General features: G+C 37.5%; 1 protein-coding gene across 25 annotated transcripts in view; it reads right to left on the reverse strand.

Moving 5' to 3' along the window:
- The window catches only part of AOPEP (aminopeptidase O (putative)), a 333,589-nt gene that overhangs the window by 269,817 nt on the left and 39,865 nt on the right, over positions 1–23,907 (reverse strand). For all 25 annotated transcript variants that reach the window (XR_005656715.1, XR_005656716.1, XR_005656717.1 and 22 more), the window contains one exon: positions 13,815–13,981. Coding sequence is in view for 11 of the 25 variants with exons in the window: in XM_039880464.1 (XP_039736398.1) it covers positions 13,815–13,981 (167 nt within the window). In the remaining 14 variants the exon portion in view is untranslated. The remainder of the gene's footprint in view (positions 1–13,814; positions 13,982–23,907) is intronic.

Here is a 23,907-nt window from a genome sequence, read left to right on the forward strand (position 1 = left end):
AAACAAGTACCTTGGAAGATAGTGGCCATGCAAAGAAAAGAAAACTTCAAAAGACACCAAACACATGCCCAATAAGAGTTAAGAGAATTTATTGCAGTATTGAGACAAGAACAGTATGATATAAAAAAAGGAACATTCTAAGGTAAAGAGAGTTAAAAACATGATAGACAAAAAAAAAAAAACTTAATAAATGAAATAAGACAGAATATAAGCTGAGGAAATCTAGAAAGTGAAGAAAAAATTTTAAAAAGATAAGAAAAAACTAGAAACCACTTCAGAAAGTCTAATATCCAAGAAATAGAAGCTCCAGAAAAAGATAACAGAGAAGATAGAAGGGAGAAAAGCATCAGCTAAAATATTTGAGAACACTTCCCAAAATTTAAGGGGCCATGAGCGTCCAGATTGAAAGGACACGTAATACCCAGGACACTGGATACAAACTGACCCACATCAAGATACATCGCTATGAAATTTAGAACCCTGGGGACAAAGACAAGATTCTACAAGTGAAATAGAAAAAAAAAAAATTATAAAGATATTTTCAGAGAAGCAGAGTTTCAAACAAATAAATAATCTCTTATGCATCTTATTCTCTGGAAGCTACTAGAATATGCAAAGTATGCTCCAAAAGGAGATGTAAACCAAGAAAGAGGAAGACAGACAAGCCAATACAAGAAAGAAACAGAGGGTACCTGATGGAGACTGGCAATCCATCAGACTGAAAGAGAAGGGCTGTCCCAGGAGGCCGGCTGTGTGCACAGGAGAAAGGGTAACCTGTGCCCGCTGAAGCAGATTACAGGGCCTAGGAACAGACTGCTTCAGGAAGAAGAAATTAAGAGAAAATCCAATAAATCTGAGCATCCTGAAAAATTTAAACAACTTTCAAAGAGTCTGGGGTTGGTAAATACACAGAAAACCAAGCAAATAGGAAAACAAACAATAAGACAATTATTAACTTCATGAAGAACTACATGTTGTACAGAAATAATGATGAAATCTAAACTTTACTACAAGGCTCAGCTCTTAATAACAAACATAGATATAGTCATATAAATGAAGAATATTAAAAGTTATATTAATTATATTGGGAAGGTGAGATTTGGAGAAGGGAGCATGTGTGTGATGGCTTGGGGCTTGGGTGTGGAAGAGAACTAAATCCTTACCTGCCATAATGAGAAAACCAGCCCTGAACAATCAAGCATCCAACTGAATGACACGGTCATAAAAATCAAATAATCAGCTAAACCAGGTGAAAGTGACTACTTCTGAAACAGAAGAAACAGAGTGGAGGTACTGAGAACTGTTATTCTGGGAAGTATAATAAACCCAATAGAACTATTTGACTCTTTAAAATATGTGCATTTTTAATATACAAGTAAAATAAATCAATTACTTAAAAAGTAATCTTAACAGAAAAAGACTAACATTTTTGGTTCTGAGATACCATTAAAATGATAAAATATAACTCAGAAGGAAGAGGTAATTTGGAGATAAGGAGTAGGTACTATCCTACTAGGAAACCCTTTTAAGAGTAAAACACTGGCAATAATTTTTTTAATATGACACCAAAAGCACAAGCAACAAAAGCAAAAATTAATAAGTGTAACTACATCTTGTTAAAGCTTCTGCACAACAAAAGAAACCATCAGCAAAATGAAAAGGCAATCTATGGAATAGGAGAAAATATGTGCAAATCATAGATGTGATAAGGGGTTAATATCCAGGATATACAAAGAATTCCTATAAACTCAACAATAAAAAGTCAAATAACCCAATTTAAAAATGGGCAAATGCCTTGGACAGACATTTCTCCAAAGATGATTTCACAAATAGCCAACAAATATATGAAAAATACTCAACATCAATATCAAAAAATGCAAAATAAAAGGACAAGGAGACATCACCTCATACCTGTTAAAATGGCTATCATCAAAAAAGACAAGAGATAACAAGTGTTGGCAAGGATATGGAGAAAAGGGAACCCTCATACACTATTGAAGCAGCCACTATGGAAAACTTTATGCAAGTTCCTCAAAATATTAAAAATGGAACTACCAGATGATCCAGCAATTCTACTTCTGGGTATTTATCCAAAGGAAATTAAATCACTAACTCAAAGAAATATCTGCACTTTCATGTTCATAACAGCATTATTTTCAATGACCAAGACATGCAAACAACCTAAGTGTCTGCTGACTAATGAATGAATACAGACAATGTGAGATATATATATATATATATATATATATATATATATATATATATATATGCACACACGTATAATGGAATATTATTCAGCCATAAAAAAGGAAATCCTGCCTTTTGTACCAACATGGACAGAACTTGAGCGCATTGTGCTAAATGAAATAAGACAGAAAAGACCAATACTGTATGACCTCATTTATATGAAGAATCTAAAAAAAACCAAACTCATAGAAACAGAGAAGACTGGTGGCTGACAGGGGTAAGAGTTTGGGAGGAAGTTGAGGAGAAATGAGTGAAGGTGTTCAAAGGATAGAAACTTCTAATTATAAGATTAATAAGTTCTGGGGATGTAATACACACCAAGGTGACTATAACTGTTAACAATAGTGAATTGTAAATTTGAAGGTTGTTAAAGGGGTACATCTTCAAAGCTCTCACCACACGCAAAAAAAATGTAATTACATAAGGTGATAGATGTGTTAACCAACCTTATTGTGACAACCATTTCACAATACATACTTATATCAAATTATCACATTGCACACCTTAAACTTATACAATGTTATATGTCAATTTATACTTCAATAAACCTGGGGGAAAAAAGAATGAAACACTATGCACAATAAGCTTTCTCCCTACATTCTGTATTGAATTTTTGAGCTGATTTTTGTGCTCAAAGAAATTTTGTGCTCTCTGGTTCTTATACCATCTATCTAGCACATGGACAAGGTGAGGTTTATGGAAACAGCAGGAACTGAAACTGCTTTCAAGCGAGAATACTGCTAATGGAATAAGAGGTATCTGTTAGATGCCTATACAAGGTCCTGGAGAATCCAGAGTGCCCAATTACGTCATGTCCCAGCATCTTTATCAGAATGTCTGTACCCTCAAGGTGATGTGGGGAGGGCAGTGGAGGCTATGAAGGGATATGGCAAGGAAGAGGAATGAGATTAGCAATATTTTTAAAGTCAGAAACCTTAAATGATCTGAGGTTTGGGAGTGAGACAGTAAAAGTGATAACAGAACCAGAGTCAAATCCAGCAAAAGTATTTAAAAACTGTTATTGTTCCCTCATAGTCTTCTCTGAAGTTAAATAATGGGGAAGGGGTAATAGGAGTTTTTGGGAAATGTATTGAAAACATTACCCAAACCCATAGTTTAAATGTTCAAGATGATGTTTCTCCTATACGGCCCTCAAGATTTTTAATTATTTTAGATTCCTAAAGTTCCTCTACTTAGTAGAACTCATTTGGAATAAACTGCTTCATACTTCAAGCTTTTAAAGCAAAAAAGCCTTTTAGGATACCACATGACAGTCAAATAGGATCAGATCAATGGGGTGGGCCAAATAAGAACCAGCCAGGAACCCACTTCCCTCTTTGCAGAAGCTTCTCAAAGGTGTCTGGCCCTGGGCTTCTTGCCCAACCTAGCGAGGATGCTGGAGCCACGGCTACAACTGAATGTTTCCAGTGCTTTGGGGAGGCTTTTACTAGTTCATTACTACCAGGGCATGTCTAGTATCCTCATATGGTAGAAAAGTCTCTTTTAAGTTGTCTGTTCATAGATTATTCCACTGAGTCCGATCTTGCATGAAGACTGCCAACTGCCACAGGGAGCTAGCTGCTGAGGGAGTACCTGATCTCATTTTCAAAGGAGACTGCAAAAAAGGCAAATAACAAGGTGGAACTACTGACCCAGAATGCAGAGTATACATTCCAAAGGCAAGAGAAATAATTTCTGGATTACTTGTTGTTTGGGATAAGCCTACCTTGCAAAAAGACTTGATGAGAACATATTTCTTTTAAATATGTCCGTTGATTCAGTTCCATTTCTGGAATCTGAATGCTGGGGTTCAAGTCCCTCTTCCACACTCACCAGGTTGGACACATTACCTCATCTCTTGATGCATCAGTTTTCTCATTGATAACAAGAGAATCATCATAGTAACTACCTCATAGGATTATGTGAGAATGAAGTTAGATAATATATATAGAAATCATTAAGCATAGTAACTGGCACATAGTAGGTATTGAAGAACTATTAACTGTTGTTGTCCTTACAGCTACCTCCCCTGTTTGGGCTGACTTTCTGGAAACAGAGATGAAGAATGTTGAAGGTATGGCTGCCACATGTGCACTGAAGCCTGTGGCCTGATGAGGCCCACATATGGGGTTTAAGGTTGAATGGCATTAAAATGCAGTGCACACAAAGCGATCCATTTAAAGGAGAATGACAGCCCAAAAGGGGGCATCCTGCATGACTTCATATAGAATGGGCCATTTGGAGACTATTTAAATGGTGTTTACTTTAAATGAGCCATCCTCAGTGCAATAGACGGTGAATGTCTTCGTTGTCCTTTTTGATTCAATCCACTTGCGCTAGACTCCCTCACTACACCAGCTGCAAAACAAAGAACATGCCATACTTAAATTAACCTAGAGTTTTTCCTCTGCAGAGGCCAGAAGCCCATCACACCACGGGATGATTTCAGGGCCAGGCCTGGATCCATTAGCAAGATGAACAGGGAGTAGGGGGTAATAGGAAGAGGCCCAGAGGAAGTGGTACTCCCTAACGGCGCAGGCGTGAACACCACTCAGCTCACCTCCCATTTGGACCTACTCAGAAAGTTCCCAGACACCTCTACGCCACCTTCTCAAACTGAAACTTATTTAGGAGCAAAATTCTTAGATTTCAATTATCTCACTAGTAAGACAAATATATCAGATATACACTAGCAGCTGCTATAAGATCCAAACAGACATTTTCACCTCTGAAACAGGATTGAAATTTCCCTTAAAGATTGTGATTTTTATAGGTATAATAAATATTTGAAATGAGTCACTTTTCAAATCCTAGGAGGCAGTCTCAAATTTAGTTTTGAAAATATTTATAACTAGAGTCTTAAAACCATTACCATAATTATTTTCTTCACTTACTACTCTAAAAAACTGTCCTATGTATCATTTTGAAGATCTTACCTTCTAAGGGAGGAAGAGTGAAGAGGAAAAAAGGAAGATCATGATCGAGCCGTCAGTTCATAGAGGGAGGGAATTTTTTTATGTAAACTTGTGAAAAACTTTGCTAATTATTTGAGAGAATCATTTTTATAAAAAGAAAAAAATTATCAGAACAATATCAAGATACTGTAGTCACTCTTACACATCAATCATGCCCAATAGTAAATTAAATACAAAATTTATGTAAAGTCATTGTCCTATTCATAGGGCAGTCTTGGATAAACTCATTCAGCACACACCAAAGACACAGCCACAACACACTGCTCCACGGAGGTACAAGCAGATGACTTATCTTCTCAAAGTTAAGCATCTCGCAGCATTTCTTGTATTTAAAGAGTTATTATTTTCCATGAAAATTAAAACATGCATTTTGACTCTTCCTATTAAAAGCATCTACTTTATCTTTTAAACTTTTCCACTGTAGGTTAGACAAATAGCATGAAGCATTCGGAAACACCAATTTAATAGATGCTTTTATTTACTTACTAAATTTCTCTACTCAGTTCTACTATAGCCCCTGCTACTTTCCCACCTCAAGAATAGCCGCTATTCTTAGTTTCGGAACTTCCTGCCCAAACTAATCCATACATCAAGCCATTTCATTATTTTGGAACATCTCTGAATCACAAATTAAAGATGCTTAGCAATATGTATATATAAGAATACGTGTATTTATAAGTGCATAGAGATACTACATATGATGTATATATTATGCATGTTTTGTATATTCATTATAATACATCTAATAGATACATAAAAAGGAGGAAAATCTTTGCTTCCAGTTTTGGTTGCTCTTCCTTTCTTGGTTTCCTTCTCCAGTGCTTGGGTCTTTCAGCAAACTTCAGCTCTTTTTCTTTCACCACTTTTTAGATGCCAAACCTACACATTCTGGTTTTATGAGCTAGTGTCACCCTCTTGAATACCTATGGCGTGACTGTCTTTCGTTAGTTCTTCTCCATTGTTGCTCAAGGGCGGGAACTGGCACTATAACAAAGAAGACAGTAAGAACGCCCTGGGCTGGTATGCACCAGCACTGCCTAACAAGGGCCGTGTGCCAGGTCATGCCACCGCTTCTCAAGCACTGATGCCATCCGGCAAGGCTTTGAGTTTCCTTCTCTGCAACATGGTACTGCCTAAGCTGGCACAGGAGACTCAAGAGAAAATGACCTTCAAGATCGTTTTTGTAAACCAGGTAAAAGAGCGCCACCTACTGAACTGAGGACACAAGCGCCGCCTTAGGTTTTGAGGTTTTCCCTAGAGGCTGCTGAACACCTAAAGGAATAATAATACATCGCACCACCACCATGCTTGTTCTTCCGCCGCCATTCTGACCTATGACACAGACAATCTAGTTCCCCTTAAACTTAAGTACAAAATGGATCAGCAAACTGGACACCAAATCATACTGCTTCAGATGGTCACAGGTACGTTAGTACTTTATCCACATGAAAAAAATTCATGAATGTCAAGCCTAAGACAAAACCCCACAACAACAAGAATTGGTATAGACATGCCTGCCAGAATTATCACTGTCCAAAAGAAATCATGATGACTTCCCCGTATGCCAAATATGGTAAGTACAGAACCAGGAAGGCAAGCAAGAACTAGTCAAAAGCAAATCACAAACAAAAGAATGAACTGACAAAAATTTAGAAAGTGCAAAGCATTATGTAGCCTTTATGAGAGATGTAACAGAGCAGAACACAGTCCTCAATCACCAGTAGCTTTCTGAAGAGAAATGCGTTCACTCTGTACTCCTACCCCTTGAAACACATGTGCTCTAGCCCAGAATAAAGTTTCCTCAGTTCTAGAAACAAGGAGCTTTCTCTACTTTGCATTCTCTGTGGTAAAAACACTTAATCATAACCATTCCTAAATGTCTTTAATTTACTATTTCCTTATACGTAATTCCTGGTTGCGTACTGTGGGAGCAGTCTAAATAGTATTGCTCATTTTGAGCCATCAAGAGGGAAGAAAAGTTGGCTTTCAATTGCACACAGGAGGGTCTGGACCCTGAAATCTTGGCTTTTCCCTAGAATTTCCCACACAAAGTCGAAAGAGACTGTCAGAGAGCTGGTCTATTGGGCAGGCCAGAAAGTAGCATTTTGCCCAGGATGAAGTAATGTCTACAGTCTCTTACTCTTACATAGAAAAATGAAATCAGATCCTATGTGAGGGCACATACAGTTTTTAACACCTTATACTTGTTCATGTGCTTTTTCTCGTACATTTAGAAAAAGCTTAAATTAGTCCTGTTCATTTACTTGAGGCTTCTAATGAAAAATATAAGTGGAATATTGTTGTACACTAAATTAGACTGCAAAAATAAAACTAAACAAAAAATTAAGAAATGGGAAAATAAGAATGTATTATACCAATCTTTCTCTTAAAAATCTATTGAGCCTAGAGAAAACATCTAAACTCTAATCAGAAGCATAGCTAAAAAAATAAATAAATAAAAAAAATAAAAAGGCCCCTGAAATCTTTTTTGTCACTATTAGTAGTGGTTTTAAATGCTTCTCCCGTGAACATGTTACTTCTATTTGATTACGCAGAACACATTTATTCAGCAAATAACTATTAAGCACCTATTTCATACAAAGCACTGTACTGGGCACTGGGTCTGTGTGCTTAATAGCTTAGCTACATTCTGGCAGCGAATACAGGCTGACAATAACAAACAGACTAACATTTCTGTCTGTCCAGATGACGTTATGCTGAGGAAGTTAAATAATGAAGGAGCCAAACAAGTCAATCTAAATCTAGGGCCTTGACTTAGCCCTCCTGAAAAAAGGATAGTGACTTCTCAGCTAATAAAATTCTTATGATGGTCATCAGGCTATAGTCTAAACCATTTGCCTTCTTTTTAAAAACAGCCAGGAGGAATTATCTCCCTCATGTAGCAAGGACTCAGAGGTCCGCCTTCTGATTTCACTCCCCAGACCAAGGGCTGCTGTTATTTCTGTTGCTGTTATCTTTCTCATTACATTATGCTGCTCCCAGGTGCTTTGCTTCTTTCAGGAAATCAGCTGGTGCCTGGCAAATGTGCTAATCAGGTTGATGTGGCACTGTGATGGAAACTGTGACTTGAGGGTGAGGTGCTCATATTTTCAAGGATAGCTCATCGTTTTAAAGGACACTGTGCACAAGAGTGGAGGTCCTATGAGACCAATCCTCCAATCTACAAAACATGACTTAGAAAGGAAGTAATATCATCTTGTATCTACGTGCCATTTTTTCTAAGGAGTACAGAGGCATTATTCCTCCCTTAGAACAGTGATTTTGAATCAGGCAAAGAGCTTTGTTTGTCTTTCCTGGTTGTCCTCTGATAAACCCAACTGTGGGCTGCAAGGGTGAACTGCAGTATTAGGCATAGAATTCTTGCACCTTGTCAAGCCTCCTTCAGTTTGAATTGGTAAAGTCTGCTCTGAAATACCATATACAGTGTAAGTGGTACGAATATAAGCAAATCCCAATTAGCATGTATTTTATTATAACTCTGTCCTAAATAGCTAATTCTAAAAAAAAAAGTCCATAGATATATTCCTGGAGGTGTGAAAATTATCCATGAAAATTTTTAAGTTAATTCTTATTTTAATTTTTGATGATAATCTTTAAATAGATAAGAGTACAACAGACAGACAGATATTAAAGGGGTCAGAAGACTTTTTCTGCAAAAGTCTGGTTAGTAAAAAAAAGGTCTAGTTAGGTTTCGTGAGCCATACAGTCTTGGTTTCAACTGTTCAATTCTGCCATTGCAGCATCAAAGCAGCCATAGACAAGGGCTGTGTTCCAATAAAACTTTATTTCCAAAAACAGGCAGTGAGCTGGATTTGGACAGTGGGCTGATTATCCAGATATAACGGAGCACTGCCAAACAATTTCAGAGTTTGCATATGCATTACTGTATATGATTGCACGAGGATATACAGCACTGCTTTAATTATTGAGAGGTAATGAGAAAAGAACATAAGGATGATGCTTGTGATAAGTACAGGCTAAATGATATCACGGCATGATGTGTAAGCAAAAGCTTTCCAGCATATGGAAGAAAAGTGGTGGACAACAAGATTATCGCAGGGCTCAGGGGCATGACAATCTCAAAGGAAGCTTGGAAACTTCGTGGACTGTAAATTATTTTTTATCCCTCTAAAAAGAAAAATAATGCTCAAGTTTGAGAAACACTACCAAATACAGGCCTTTACATCTGAACTGCAGGAACAAATTATAAATGAAAAAGTATGGAGGCTTGGTAAGGTGGGTCAGGGTAGGGAGAGCCACACAGTATCATGGGAGGTAGTGTAGTTATCACAATTAAACCTCTATAGGCAGAAATGGAGGCAGGATGAGTGCAGGTATCAGTGCCTGCCTGAGATTGCAGTGTTTCAAGGACTCAATCAATTCAGCATGTCAGGGAACCAAGGAGGGAAGGTAGAAAAAGATCCTGAGTCCAGCAGAACTTCACTAGACAGTTGCCAACAAGACATCAGAGTCTGGATAAAGGAGCTGTGTGCATCAGTAACTTCTCATCTGTTGAACAGAAAGGAGGTTTCAGGCGGAACACATGTGGACAGTGAAGAGAACAAAAGAAAATTCATAGACCTTGGTACACACCAGAGAGGAAAGCCATGAGCACTATGGGAAAAAATACAGCAGAATAAAGGTAAAAGAAAAAATTGTTCTAAGGACTCGGAGTAAGAACAAACCTTGGAAATCAGTTTACTACAGAAACCAAAACCAATTTAGGAAACTGGCATTCCCATTATGATGCAAGAAGATATAAGTTCTATGAAAAAAAAAATAGTAAAAAGCCATGAGAAGACAACAAGCTGAAACAGTATAACAGAGTGAGTTCAAAAGACAACAAAATAACAAATAAAAAAGATAAGGAAGGACTACAAGGAAACTTAAATAACAGTTTAAATCTATAATGGAATTATTAAAGAACAAAATGTCTCTATATTCACCAGTATAGAGTACAAATAAAAAAATGAAAGGGCAAGCTACACGGACTGGGAGAATGTATTTGCAATACATATATCTGATAAAAGGCTTGTATCTACAATTTACAAAGTATTCTTACCACCTAATTATAAAACAACAACAAAAACCCACATTAAGTAAATGGGTAAATGACTTGAAGAGATGCTTTTCAAAGAAAGATGTAAAATGTACAATAAGTATGAAAAGTTGCTCACCATTATTAGTCATCAGAAACATGCAAATTAAAACCACAACAAGATAGTATTTCACACCCAGTTGGAAGGCTAAAATTAAAAGGACTGACATCAGTGTTTGCAAGGATGCACAGCTACGGGACTCTTATCTATTGCTGGTGGTATATAAAATGATAAAACCACTTTGGAAATAGATTGGCAGATACTTACAAAGTTAAACATGTACTTATCTGATCCACCAATTTCACTCTTAGGTATTTACCAAGGAGAAATGAAAATCTATATCTATAAAAAGACTTATACATGAATGTTCACAGCATTACTTTTCATAATGACTAAAAACAATTCAAATATCCATAAACAGGTGAGAAGAGAAACTGTGGATTATTCATATAATGGACTACTGTTTACCAGTTTAAAAAAAAATAATGAACTACTGACACCCACAATAGAATGGACGAATCGCATAAACATTATGCTGAGCAAAAGAAGCTAGACACCAAAGAGTACATGTGAAATGACTCCATTTATGTGAATTCTTGGGAGAGACGAAACTAATCTATTAATATGGAAATCAGATTGGTGCTTGACTGGAGTGGGGTTAGGGAGGCAGGATGTAAGGAGAGATGGCAAAGGCACAAGAGGAGTCTTAGGGTAATGGAAATGTTCTACATCTTCGTTAGGGGTGCTGAATAATTACATAAGTGTATGTATTTGTCAAAACTCACTGAACAAGACTTAAACTACGCATTTTATTATATGTAAATTATATTTTAATAAAGTTGATTAAAAATAAAGGTACCCACAAGCACCTTTGTTATAGAACGTTGGGGATTATGTAAATTAAAAAAAATATTCTATGAGCCTAGAGGCTTTCAAAGAATTTTTAAGAAATTGATATCGGATTTCTCCTCAGAAATACTAAGGAATGATAATAAAGTGTTTATAGTTGTATGTTTAAGAGAAAAAAGAAGTCCCAAGAATTTTATACCTAGCCAAAGATTGTTCGCAAATGAATACGAGAAAAGCCAACATAAATACGGGAGGGCTCATAAAATATACCAAACTTAATGACTAATTCCAAACTTAAAGGTTCAAGAATAAAGACAGTCTAAATACTTATTGTAAATATGATTTGAAACTAGATGAAAATGTAAAACAATAATTATTATTCCTAGAAGAAAATGTAAAATACAAAAACAAAATATAGAGATAATATGAGTCCTAAACCCCAAACTGTACTAATTAAAACTGAGGAATGTGAGTGAAGAACGATGATACAAGTAAATGCTCATTAAGTTCCTTATTTGATATAGAGTGAAGTCACGAGCTTTTGGTTCACTAAATTACAAAATATCCACTTATGAAATACTCCAAAGTCATAAAAATAATGAGGAAGCTCTTTATGTTTAGAAATAAAATTATCTACAAGATAAATTTATTCTAAAGGAGGAAGCACAATCAAAAAATATGTACCACATGCTATGACCTATGCGACAAGAGAAAAAAATCTATTATACAAATGAAAAAAATCTATTATGCAAAGGAAACTGGTGACCTTTGCTACCTTGGGGAACGGTTACTTGGTAGCTGGAAATTAGGAATTAAAAGAAGACTTTATTTTTGTCTTTTGTTCATTTTTAAGTGAACCATATAAATGAGACCTATTTTTAAAAAAAAATTCTTAAATGTATTGTTTTGTTTCTACTTTGAGAATCAAGTAAATACTCATTCAAGACTCCAGAACAAGTATAAATCTAGTTTATGAAAAGGATATATCACAAATCAGAAAAGATTCAATAAATGATCTTGGAGTAACCGGTTAGCTATTTGGGAAAAAAATGTTTAGTCTTCATTTCACAATCCTGACAAGAAAACAAAAAAAATTTAAATTAAATAAATTATATTAGAACAAAACAGGTGACTCTTAGATCAAAGAAAGATTTTCAAAGAGTAATTTGACAGATTTCACATAAAAATAAAAATCTCCTGTAAATCAGAAACATTACATAAAATTAAAAGGCATACTAAAAACTAGGAAAAATAACTCTTCACGAATATGAGATTAACATCTTTATTTTTTACAAAGCTGATCAAATTAAAAGACAAAACAAACTTCTGGAAATCTCACTAAAGCCTAATTGGGCAAAGAAAATGAACAGATAGGAAATGAAAATGGTTAAGAAACATATAAAGACATGTAAAACCTCACTGATAATTGAAGTAATCCAAATTAAAAGAGATCTTCTCTTGTCTATCAGATGCATGCAGTTCCCAGGAAACAGGGACCCTCATAACTACTGATGTATGTATGTAAATTGTATTATTGGTACAATAATACAATTGTACCAATTTCTGGAAAACAACTAGGGCTATGTACCAACAGCCTTACACATGCTCAACACTTTTAACTCAATAATTCTAATTTTATATAAAATGTCTCCTCAGGAATTTAATGCAACTTTATTTATAATAGAAAAAAAACCCTGGAAATGATAAAAAATGTCTAATAATATAAAAATCTTAAGTAAAATCTGATATAGTCAAACACCAAAATATTATGCAGACATTAAAATCAGAGTTTTGAAAAATACTTAATGACTTGAAAAACATTCAAGATATACCATAAGTGAAAAAACTGTTACATGCTATGACAATAATTTTGAAATGATAATACATACTATAGGCACAGAGCTTAAATACTGGAAGGAAATGCAAGAAAATGTTAGCACCATTTTCCCTAAAATTATTTAATTTTATTACTTTTAATTTTCTCAAGTTTCCATAAGTATGTGGCAGGAGACACATTTTAAATGAAGAAATATTACAATTATAAAAATTTTACCTGGCATCACCATGCTCAGGCTCTCAACTGAAAGAGTTAATTATTGCAATTAGCAAATAGTTTAGAACTTGCCTTCCATCTTTCTTATAAACCTTTGGTTCAGAACTCCATGGGCAAAGTGTGTCGAATAGATTCTTTACCAGGATAACTCCTGCGGGCCGGCCAACAGGAGCACTATCGCTCAGCATAATGAATAACCTTGTGCTGGCTCCATGACCTAACCACAGACAACTCAAGCGTAATGGTGTTTCCATGACACATTTGCCTGCTCAAAGCATCTTCGACCAAGACCACCCACCTGCTTATGGCCCACAAACCACCAGGTCAAAGCAATTGCTGAAATAATCTAGGAACTGATAACTCTGGCATGAAGAGCCCCACATGCCCAGGCTCCCAAATGCCCCTCCCCATCCCCGCCCCCCGTTTTCTCTGGCAGGATGTTTTATAGTATGTTCATTCCAATCCAACTAATAAAGGAGCTCTTTAAAGTTGCAAAAACCACTGTGGATTGGGTTCCTGGGTCCAGCATGTGTGCAATACATAAAGAAGCACAGAACACATGTACAGTACCTTCCTGAAGCTGTGTTGGCTTGGCAGAATTTTCCCCACTCATTAAAACAACAAAAGATGCAGCTGCTCGAACTGTAGCCTGCCATGTTGACATGGCAACGGGTGGCTCCTGGCATGGAAAAAGGGCCCTGTTGTTTATGGGTGATCCCATAGTATAAACACATGGCCTGCAGAAGAAAGACAAAGAAACAAAGGGGGAGAATCTTTAAAATAAGTTGTCACTTTTCTCAACACTACGGTAGAGAAGGTTAAGTTGAGCTTTCAAAGAGAAAACATTTGAGGCTTTGTAGTTGACTTGTTTCGAAGCATTTTGAACTGAAACCGCCAAGGGCTGGGTGAGTCACAATTTCGCCCAAATGAATTTCTTAAATATGTAAAAAGAGTTGTTGTTTTTTTTTTAAGGGAAAATATTTTTGGATAAAGTTTTAAATACTAGTCTGCCAAGTTAAAATTTATATTATCCTTGCCCCTCCCCTTAAGCTCTTATGCCTTTAAAAGAAAAAGGCTGTAGAGATGTTCTCGCAAAACTTTTAGAAAATATTCTGGAACAGAAAATATGTTTGGAGATCACTGAGATATTAATGCTTGAAAAAACAAGCTGGTGGTCTCAAATCCAGTGCTGATGGGCAGATACCCCAATCTTAGAAACCGCCATCTCAAATGGAGCCCTTGTGGGAATCCTTGTGTGGAGGCCAAGAACAGGGGTTGGCATATAAAGAGGACTATAGGTCACAACAACAAGGCTTGTGATGGAAAGGCCAAGTGTAGCAGTTACTAAAGCAAGTGGAAGAAACCAATGGCATGACATTAGGGCTCATGCTGCTACAATTAAAAACTACAAACCCGCCTATACGTGACTGACTGTTGGGAAAGTGTCTTAAAAAAAAAATGTTTCCACTTTTTTCTCTTCAGGAATTATGACAAATATGATGTAGTTTCAATCAGCTTGATTAACATCACTATGATCGAATGTTTATTGTGTTCCTACAATGTACGAGAACAGATAATCCTTTACTATCAGTCAGGGGCCAGTGAAGAAAAGAGAAAGCAGCCTAAGTCATAACAAACGGAGTTAATTTGATATAGGGAATTGGTTATAGAAGTGACAGAATAGCTGAGAAGCCAAACAAAGGACAGTAAGGCAACCCAAAGATTAACTACAGCAGTAAGTAGCTGTGAATCCTCGGGTTAGAGAAACTGTTACTGGGTGTTACTGGGTCATCTGACAGAATTTGGAGTCACAGTGGGGACTGTCCGATGGGTACTGGGACCAAAGGAGGCTCAGTCACTGCTGGAGATGCCAAAGGAAGCAGGGAGGGGAGAGTTGTTTCTCACCAACTCCTGCTCTCAAATTTTTCTATCAGTGCCCTGCATTGGTCAAACCTAGCAGGAAACAGAAGACAAAGAGCCCGGGTAATGAGGTGCGTGGTCATTCAGAGATAAACACAATAAGAGCAGAAAATGGACCTTAGGGCAGACAGGCAGGTGCAGCCTACCTTCCCACAAGGGTACATAACTCGCAGGTTCGACATGGGACAGGGAAACAAGATCAGAAATTCAGAAGACCAGTCTTGCCTGGGTTACCAACTTATTAAACGACCGTGGAAAAGTCCCTCGACCTTTCTGAGTCACATGTAAAATGGGATTAGAGTACAAGTTGGTGACCTCTATTGTCTGTTCTGGTCCACAAATTTATAATTCTGTATTCCAACTTTATAGGTCCAAGAACAAAGACAAATTTCATGGTAGACCCAGAATCTCCCATCAGTCTCAACAAGATATGAGCTCCCAACTTGGTTCCCTCACGTCCTTGGTTAACCAACTCAACCTCAGTTAACTGTCCAGTTCAGGCTGTTTAAGAACCTAATGAGGAAGGCTTCCAGAGCTGCCTCCTCCCCTTAGTGCGGCTGGTAGTGGGTATGTGGTGGAAGGGGTGCTGTAACAGCTTAAATAGCTCAGGCAGGTTGGGTTGAGTATGCCTAGTTCTGAAAATTCTACCTAGTATTTTTTTTTTCCTAAAAAGCTCATCTTAGCAAAGGGTTCCCCCCACCCCCAAAAAATGAGTACTGTTGGTGGAAACAGGATATATTTCCGGTGGCCAAATGGCAGGCATAACTCTGATAATGGCAGACCTTGAGACTCAAGGCTTGCTTTTCCACTAAAGCAGAATGGACCCTACAATTTTTCTCAGTTCAAGAATTCTAGGAAGCCACTTCCAATCTTAGACTTGTGGAGTTAAAAACCTATTTGTGATATCTCATGCAAAAGGGGAGCTGATGCCATATTATGGTCTTAAGTCCTAAGGTGCTTAGGCCAAGTCTAAAAGTAGCTATGTTCTCTTCCTGTTGTGCTCAGCACCTCATTTCCCCAGGGCGACTCTGGTGTTACAGGTCTTCTCTTCCCTGCACAGGAAACAAATCCTCCCCAAAAGACTGGCTTGCCAAGAGGTTTGCTCTCCTCCCTATAAGGTTGGATCGGAGGCCATGATAGGATATTAATATGCATTCCATCTGTGACCTTAGGTATATGCAAACCTCAAGGCTTCCTCCATCAGCCTCCACATCTCTGCTTCCTGATATTTACACCCTGTGTAGTCTCCTTGCATGCTGTACCAGGTTTCGTCTGTGTGACCAATAGGAGATGGCAGGTATCACTTCTGAGATTAGATTGTTTAAAAACCTGTGGCATCCATTTTAGGGGTTTTCCATCTCTCTCTCTTATCACTTGCTCTGGGGAAAATCCAGCTTCCACGTCATGAGGACACTCTGGCAGCCTATGGAGGGGCCCGTGGGGTAGAAACTGAGACCTTCAGCCCAGTCAGTGATGACCTGAGGCCTATCAACAACCACACCTGTGAGTATGGCAGAGGATATTCCAGCCTCATTCAAGCCTTGAGATGCCTGTAGCCCTGGCAGAATGCAACCTTGTAAGAGATCCTGAGCCAGAACCACCCAGTTCAGCTGCTCCTGGATTCTTGACCCTCAGAAACTGTGTGAAATAATAAATGTTTATTCTTTAATCTTTTAGGCTGTTGAGTTTTTGAGTAATTTGTTATCCAGAAATAGATAAGTAACAGAATTTTCTCAGATTCCTGGCTCAAGTGATAAGATGAATCATTAAGCTACTAAACAACAAAGGAAACTCAGGACAACAAGTAAGGTCACAGGAAGGGACAAGGAAGAAGAGTTCCTACCTTTTTGATTTGTATATGAAAAGCTTAATACACCATATGGAAGAGGACATCTGTATGGACACAGGGATTGAGAGTTCCTAACTCCAAACAGTGACCCCTCCAACAATGGGACTGATCTCAGAAAATTTAAGAATGATGATTTTTATGAAGTAATAAGTGTTGATGTTGCTAGCAGATTTGAGTCTGGGTGCCAAACACAATTCAGGGGTTTGGGTAGTGGAGAGAATCCTTCCATTAATAAGATTTTTTAAAAGCATGTTATCATCATCCTTTCCTTCCAAATTCTCTATTATTTCCCCTCTAAAACAGTCTAGTTCTAGATATTTTGCTTTCGAGTTTTGTCCTGATTCCTCTGTCATTCTCTTGAAGGCTCTTTCTGCCATGTTGTGCCTGAGCCCCCGAACTCTCCTGCCAAGAGACCTGGCCCAGGCCCCCAGGAAGCTGTCAACTCCACCCTCCCTACTATCCTCATGATTCGCTTTCCTTATCCTCTTCTTTACATGGCTTGGGCATCTTTTCTGCTAAAGTCTGTGTGTTTTCTTTCTAGCTTTCTACTTGGTTTCCAGAGTTATAACACTGAAAATGTAGATCAAGTCATCTACCTGAAAGCCACACCCATAAATATACCCATGTCAGATATAAGAATCAATCATTTATTGGAATAGTTTCAGAAATCAGAAAACAACCACAGAAGAGAGGCCCTAGGCAAAATTTATTTATTTATTTTTTTAGGCGAAGCAACCCTTGGTTGACCTCACAGATTGCAAGGACCTTGTCAGCTTACAATCTCTTACTTTTTAATTTTTTACACCTACAGCACCTGGTCTTCCTAGGTGGTCTCCCATCAGGCCCGACCCTGCTTAGCTTCCGAGATCAGATGGGATCGGGCTTGTTCAGGGTAGCATGGCCGTAGACCAAAATTTCTTGAAAATGCAGATTCTCTTTGCGCTCCCAGCCTGCTCCTTTCTTGGCCTTTTTCTCTAAGTTGCATCTTCACTCCTCCCTTTCCAATACACCCAAACCAAGTGCCAAGGACTTTATAACCAATGGCTTTTCGAGCTCTTATAACTTGATATCCTATGTACATCATAATGCAAATATCTAAAACAATTTAAAATTAAGTAACTATATTTTAACAGGGATGAAAGCCTTTATCTTTGATAAAGCTCTAGTGATAGAATTTTGGACATATGGCAGCAAATGGAGAATGGGTGAACATGGAGGCTTCATGGAGTCCTGAAAACCATATTCACTACATGGTGACTCAAGGGTAAAGATAGCTTCCATTATGCACACATTCAAATGAGGAGAGGTGATTTTGTGTCTTCCATTACCCAAGATGGAAGGAAAATCTATGTGTATTTATAAACATGCTCCGCAGTTATCTGGATGTGTAATCACTAAAATAAATGCAGCTGTGCTTATTCAACATGCACAGTCTTGCACCTTGGCCACGTTCTAAATGTGCCAGTCAGAAATTCTGATGCTTATAATTTCATTATTTCCAGACTGAATAATTCCTTCCAGCATGCAATGGAAAACTCTCACACTAGGGCTCATCTCACAAGCTGCATGGGAGACTCCTTGGGGAGCCCAAGTTAACTGCACAAGAGTTGTAGGAGTGAGAGAAGAACACTGAAAATCAGAAAAAATAGGGTTAGATGAGTTGACAGGCAGGCCCATGGCTTGCTGCCATTAAAAAACTAAAGTGAAGAACCTGTCAGAATAACAATTACCTCAGTTTCTTGTTATATGTTGTGTGTTCGCAGAGTGGTTGAACAAGGAAGAGACGCACCAGCCATGTTGCTTTGATCTGAAAGTGTTCCCCCAAAACTCTTATGTTGAAATCCTAATGCCCAATCTGATGGTATTAGCAGGTGGGGCCTTTGGAAGGTACTTAGGTTATGAGGGCAGAATAAGATTAGAGCCTATATAGAAGAGGCCTGACCGAGCTCTCCAGCCTCTTTTATCATGTGGGGACACAGACAAAAGTCAGCAGTCTGCAACCCAGATGAGGGCCTTCTCCAGAACCCAACCATGCTGGCACCCTGATCTCAGACTGCCAGCCTCCAGAACTCTGAGAAATAACTTTGTTGTTTATAAGCTACCCAGTCTGTGCATTTTGTTATAGTAGCCTGAACAGACTGAGACCAATGCCTTCCAAGGTAAGTGGTCAACTAACTCTGATGTGCTTGCTTGCCCTCTTAAGGAAGAGCCATCTACAAAGGAAAACTTATAAGGAATTGATTCAAACCATGTTTTCTTTCTCTTCAGTTGACTACTATATGCATTTATTGTTTTGCAGTTGGGGTAAAAAGAAGATGACTTTTAGTTTAAAATATGTTTTAAGTTCCATAATTTTCCATAAAATCACTTTTTCAGAAACTTAGTTATCACCATTCAACAACTGGGGAGAGGGCAGGCTGCTACAGAAGCGGGTAGGAGGAAGTGATGAGTCCACAGTTGCCATGGGTGTGGCTTGGTGGAATGTTTTCCCACACTGAGGCACCAATCTGGTCACTGGAGGCCAGAGAACCACAGATGTGACGGTTTAATGGGTCACATTTTTATAGGTTTCCTAGGGTCACAAAGTCCTCAGGTCCCCACCAATTTCTCTCCATCTGTTCTCCTTCCTGCACCTGATCTTTTTTATGACTCCCTGTTTTCATTAAGCCAAAGTTACAGTCTCCATTGCAGGTGAGCAATCTCGCTTTCTTGTGCCACAAAAACCAAGAGCCAGACTACTAAAACAGGAAGTATCAACTATGACTCATTCTCTCCCCTACACACACACATCATCATCACACACACAATAACACACACACACACACCCCCTCCTTTCCTTATTATCATTCTACTTCATGGCACAATTACTAAAACCAGGATTCATCAATCATACTGAACATATGGCAGGTCAAAGAATGGTGCTGCCCTGACTCAGATTTTCTGTAGAGTCAAAATAGACTGGATTGAATGAAGATGGCTTTGAGTCAGAAATTCACCACTTTTCACCAGAGGTATTTTGGATGCAAAATAGGCAAGCTGCTTACAAAAGCAAAGACAATGTTTCTCATATAAAAGTCCCTTGTGAAAACAGAATTTTTTATGTGGAAAACATTTGGAGATCCTCAGATGGGATATTCTCGTTTTATAAACGAGAAAATTAAGCTCCAAAGATGTAAAATGACTTATCTGAAATCACATAGCTAGTTGGCAACACAGCTCTGACGAGTACTCAGGTCTCCTGGCTTTCACCTTCCAAGTTCTTTTCAATACATCATGCTTTTGGTTACTGTTCGTTGTGTTTTGTTATTTTCTGTTGATGCTTAGTTATTCTTGTTTCTTATTTGATTGGTCATTTTAGTTACTTGTTTAAGACAGTCCAACATTGTCTTTTCTACCATGACTCAAATGGGATTCTGGGAAATAGAGGTAGATCTAGAAGATGCAGCAAGGAGAGAAAGAGACAAAAGTAAAAGAACTCTTCCAAACATTTTCAAGTTTGGAATGATCAATTTCTCCTTTGCAGTTATATAATAATCTTATAGAATCAGTGTGTATTTCCACTTCAGTTCTCACGAATTTTGTATTTGTTCCTTGAAGCAGATAAAGAAATAAGGGTGGGAGGGGGAGGTGTTAATTGTAGAAATGTTCCTTTTAGACCTAAAATCTCTTCTGAAAGATCTTCTGCTCATTACTTTTCAAACACTCCTTTATAGTGAGATATAAAACAATGAAACCATTTTAGGAGGGTTGAAAAACATGTTTTAACATCTGGTTTTGATATCAAACTAAAAATACTTCAAAAGTCTACATCTTTCTTGGTCCAATAGCTGAGCAATAAATATAATAGAAAAAAAAAATCATTCTCTTTAGTATTTTTCCAACTTTATCCTGGTCTTATCTAAAACACAGAAACATCATAGTGATTTAGGAAATTTAAAATTTTATACTACTTTTAATTATAATGTGTTTTCCTAGTCAGTTTCCTTATCTTTAACAATCATCCAAATAGTTATAGTTTTTAAAATAAATTTGCTATATTTAACTGAATTTCCCCTCCATTTAACTCATGTTCAGTGATGTCATCAGTTTAAGCCCAGATCCCCTACAACCAGGGGCCCCCAACCCTAGGGGTACCAGTCCGTGGCCTGCTAGGAACTGGACCACACAGCAGGAGGTGAGCGGCAGGCAAGTGAGCGAAGCTTCATCTGTATTTGCAGCCGCTTCCCCAGCGCTAGCATCACTGCCTCAGCTCCATCTCAGATCATCAGGCATTATATTATCATACGAGCACCGGTCCCCGGTGCCTAAAAGGTTGGGTATGGCTACCCTAGACAACTTGGCTGGTTTCACAACTATTATAATGATCCTAAGGGAAAAGGAAATGGGTTAACAGAGACAATGCTTTAGTTTTAACTAACAATTTATTCAGTGGCACGGAAAAAATGAGGGAAAATGCAGAAAGTACATAAACTTTTAATAAAGATTTCCATTTTTGAAAGTTTTTTCCTTAGGTATATTAAGAGTCTAAAAATCAAAAAGATATCAAGTCCCCTTCTTTCTAGTTTAGCAAGAGCACCTTTACACATTCTTGACCCTGTCTCTATTCTCAAATATTCTCTTCAGAATACTTTTAAAGGGTACAAATATTCACACACCACACAAAGTAACATTGTTTCCAAGAACCATGTTGTATTAGATTACTATGTGTGTTTACTTCATCAATTGTTTTTTAATGTCACCTAAAATCCAGACACTGAATGATAGAGGCAAGAAAGAGCACTTCAGTTCAAGAGCTGCCACAACCCCACAATGCCTGAACCAAGGTAGGAAAATGTAGCTTTTATACTTTCAGATATTTTATTTTAGAACTAGAATAATAATGGGAAAGAAGAAATTACTGACAATTATTGGAAGGAATATGCTTTTATAGCTTCAAATATATTTTCAGTTCTTCTCCAGAGAACATTGCCACTTAGTAAAAATGGGAGGACAGCCCTTACAAAAGGGAAATTTTGTAAGTAGAAAGATGGTGACTTCTGTACAAATTTGAAATTTATTCTTTAAATAAACTCTTTATTTTAGAACAATTTTAAATTTTTTTAAGCGGAAAGATAATACAGAGTTCCCATATATCCACGCCCAGTTTTCCCTATTATTAAGATCTTACGTTAGTATATTACATTTGTCACAACCGATGAACTAATATTGATGTGTTATTATTAGCTAAAGTTAAAATTTTATTCAGATTTCCTTCATTTTTCTTTAATTTCCTTTTTCTGTTTCAGGATACTACATTACTTTTAATCATCCTATCTCCTTAGGCTTCTCTCGACTATGACAGTTTCAGACTGTTTTTCTGTTGACCTTGAGAGTTTTGAGTACCAGTGAGGTATTTTACTGAATGTCCCTCAACTGGGATCTATCTGTTTTTCTCCTGGTTAGACTGGGGTGATGGATTTGGGGAAGATCGCAAAGATGCCATTCTCACCACATCACACCAAGGGTACATACTAAGAATATGACTCATCACATTAACCTTGATCTCTTCACTGAGGTCCTGTTCATCAGTATTCTCCAATGTAAAGTTACATTTTTTCCCCCTTTCCATACTGTCCTCTTTGGAAGGAAGTCACTGTGTGTAGTACACACTTAAGGAGTAAGGAGTTATGATCCACCTCACTGAGGACGGAGTATCTGCATAACTTGGACTTTTTTTGCACCATGGATTTGTTCATTCTCCTCTATTTGCTTATTTAGTCAGTCACTTATTTATATCAGTATGAACTCAGATATTTATTTTATACTGTTAGTTATCATCTAACACTATTTTCTTTGTTTTGTTGTTCAGCTTTGGCCATTAGGAATTCTTTTCCAGATGATTCTCTGGACCTTTGACCTACATTCACAATTGCAGGTTGTTACTGTCATTTGAGCACTTATTTTCTGGTACTTCAAGATGCTCCAGGCTCATTTTGTATAGTTCCTGCCCCAGTCCTAGCTATTTCTTCAAGAAGCCCCGGTTCTTTTATTGGAGAATGGTATTAGAAACCAAGATCCAGGATCTAGGATATGCTCATTGCTTTTTAACCCTCTTAGCTAAGTAAGGAAATATATGTTTATATGCTACCTTTGGAAATACCATATCTATAATTGTTTCTATGTGCAGCCATCCATATCTATATTAAGCTAAATATGAGTTCATAGTGATGTCTCCAATTCTAATCCATTTTCACATAGATCATTCTAACCTCACACTTTAACAGTGAGAAAGCTGGCTCCCACCATCTGCCATCCATTTACTTAATTGTTCAATTCTAGTACACATGTATAGTGATACCAAAATTGTTAACTTGTATGTCTATGGGGAACAACTTTATCAAACTATGATATTATGTATAATTCTTTTTCCTTATAGATTCCATGAGTTTCCGAAGTGATTTCGGTCTGCACCTTTTTCCCCTACCCCTTCGTAAGGTTGTTTCATATATTTTAATATAGCTAGATTGTTTTGTCACATTTTGCATTCCGTCCTGGATTCCCCTGACCTCCTAAATATTTTTATATAGTTAAATGAAATAAGTTTTATTCTTGAAAAGGTGTAGGATTACGGGTAGAAAGAGGAGAAGCCACTGATGGAACTCAAAAGGAAAGGAATCAATATAGAAATTTTCTTAAGTTTCTAATATCTGCTTAAAATAGAAATTTGTTGAAAGCTAACAGAGGGGAAAAAAATGGCCTAGATGATAGAGGCTCTGTTCATCTCTCTGGCGACCAAATCAAAGTTGTAACAGAAACAAGGAGCAAACAGCAAGGAACATCGCCTGGGATCTAGATGAATAAGCCATACAACTAAGGAGAGAATTAAGAAATCACCCTGCAACAGCAGAAGCTGGG

The sequence above is a fragment of the Pteropus medius genome, unplaced genomic scaffold (genome assembly GCF_902729225.1).
Source record: "Pteropus medius unplaced genomic scaffold, Ma_sr-lr_union100, whole genome shotgun sequence".
Lineage (NCBI taxonomy): Eukaryota > Metazoa > Chordata > Mammalia > Chiroptera > Pteropodidae > Pteropus > Pteropus medius.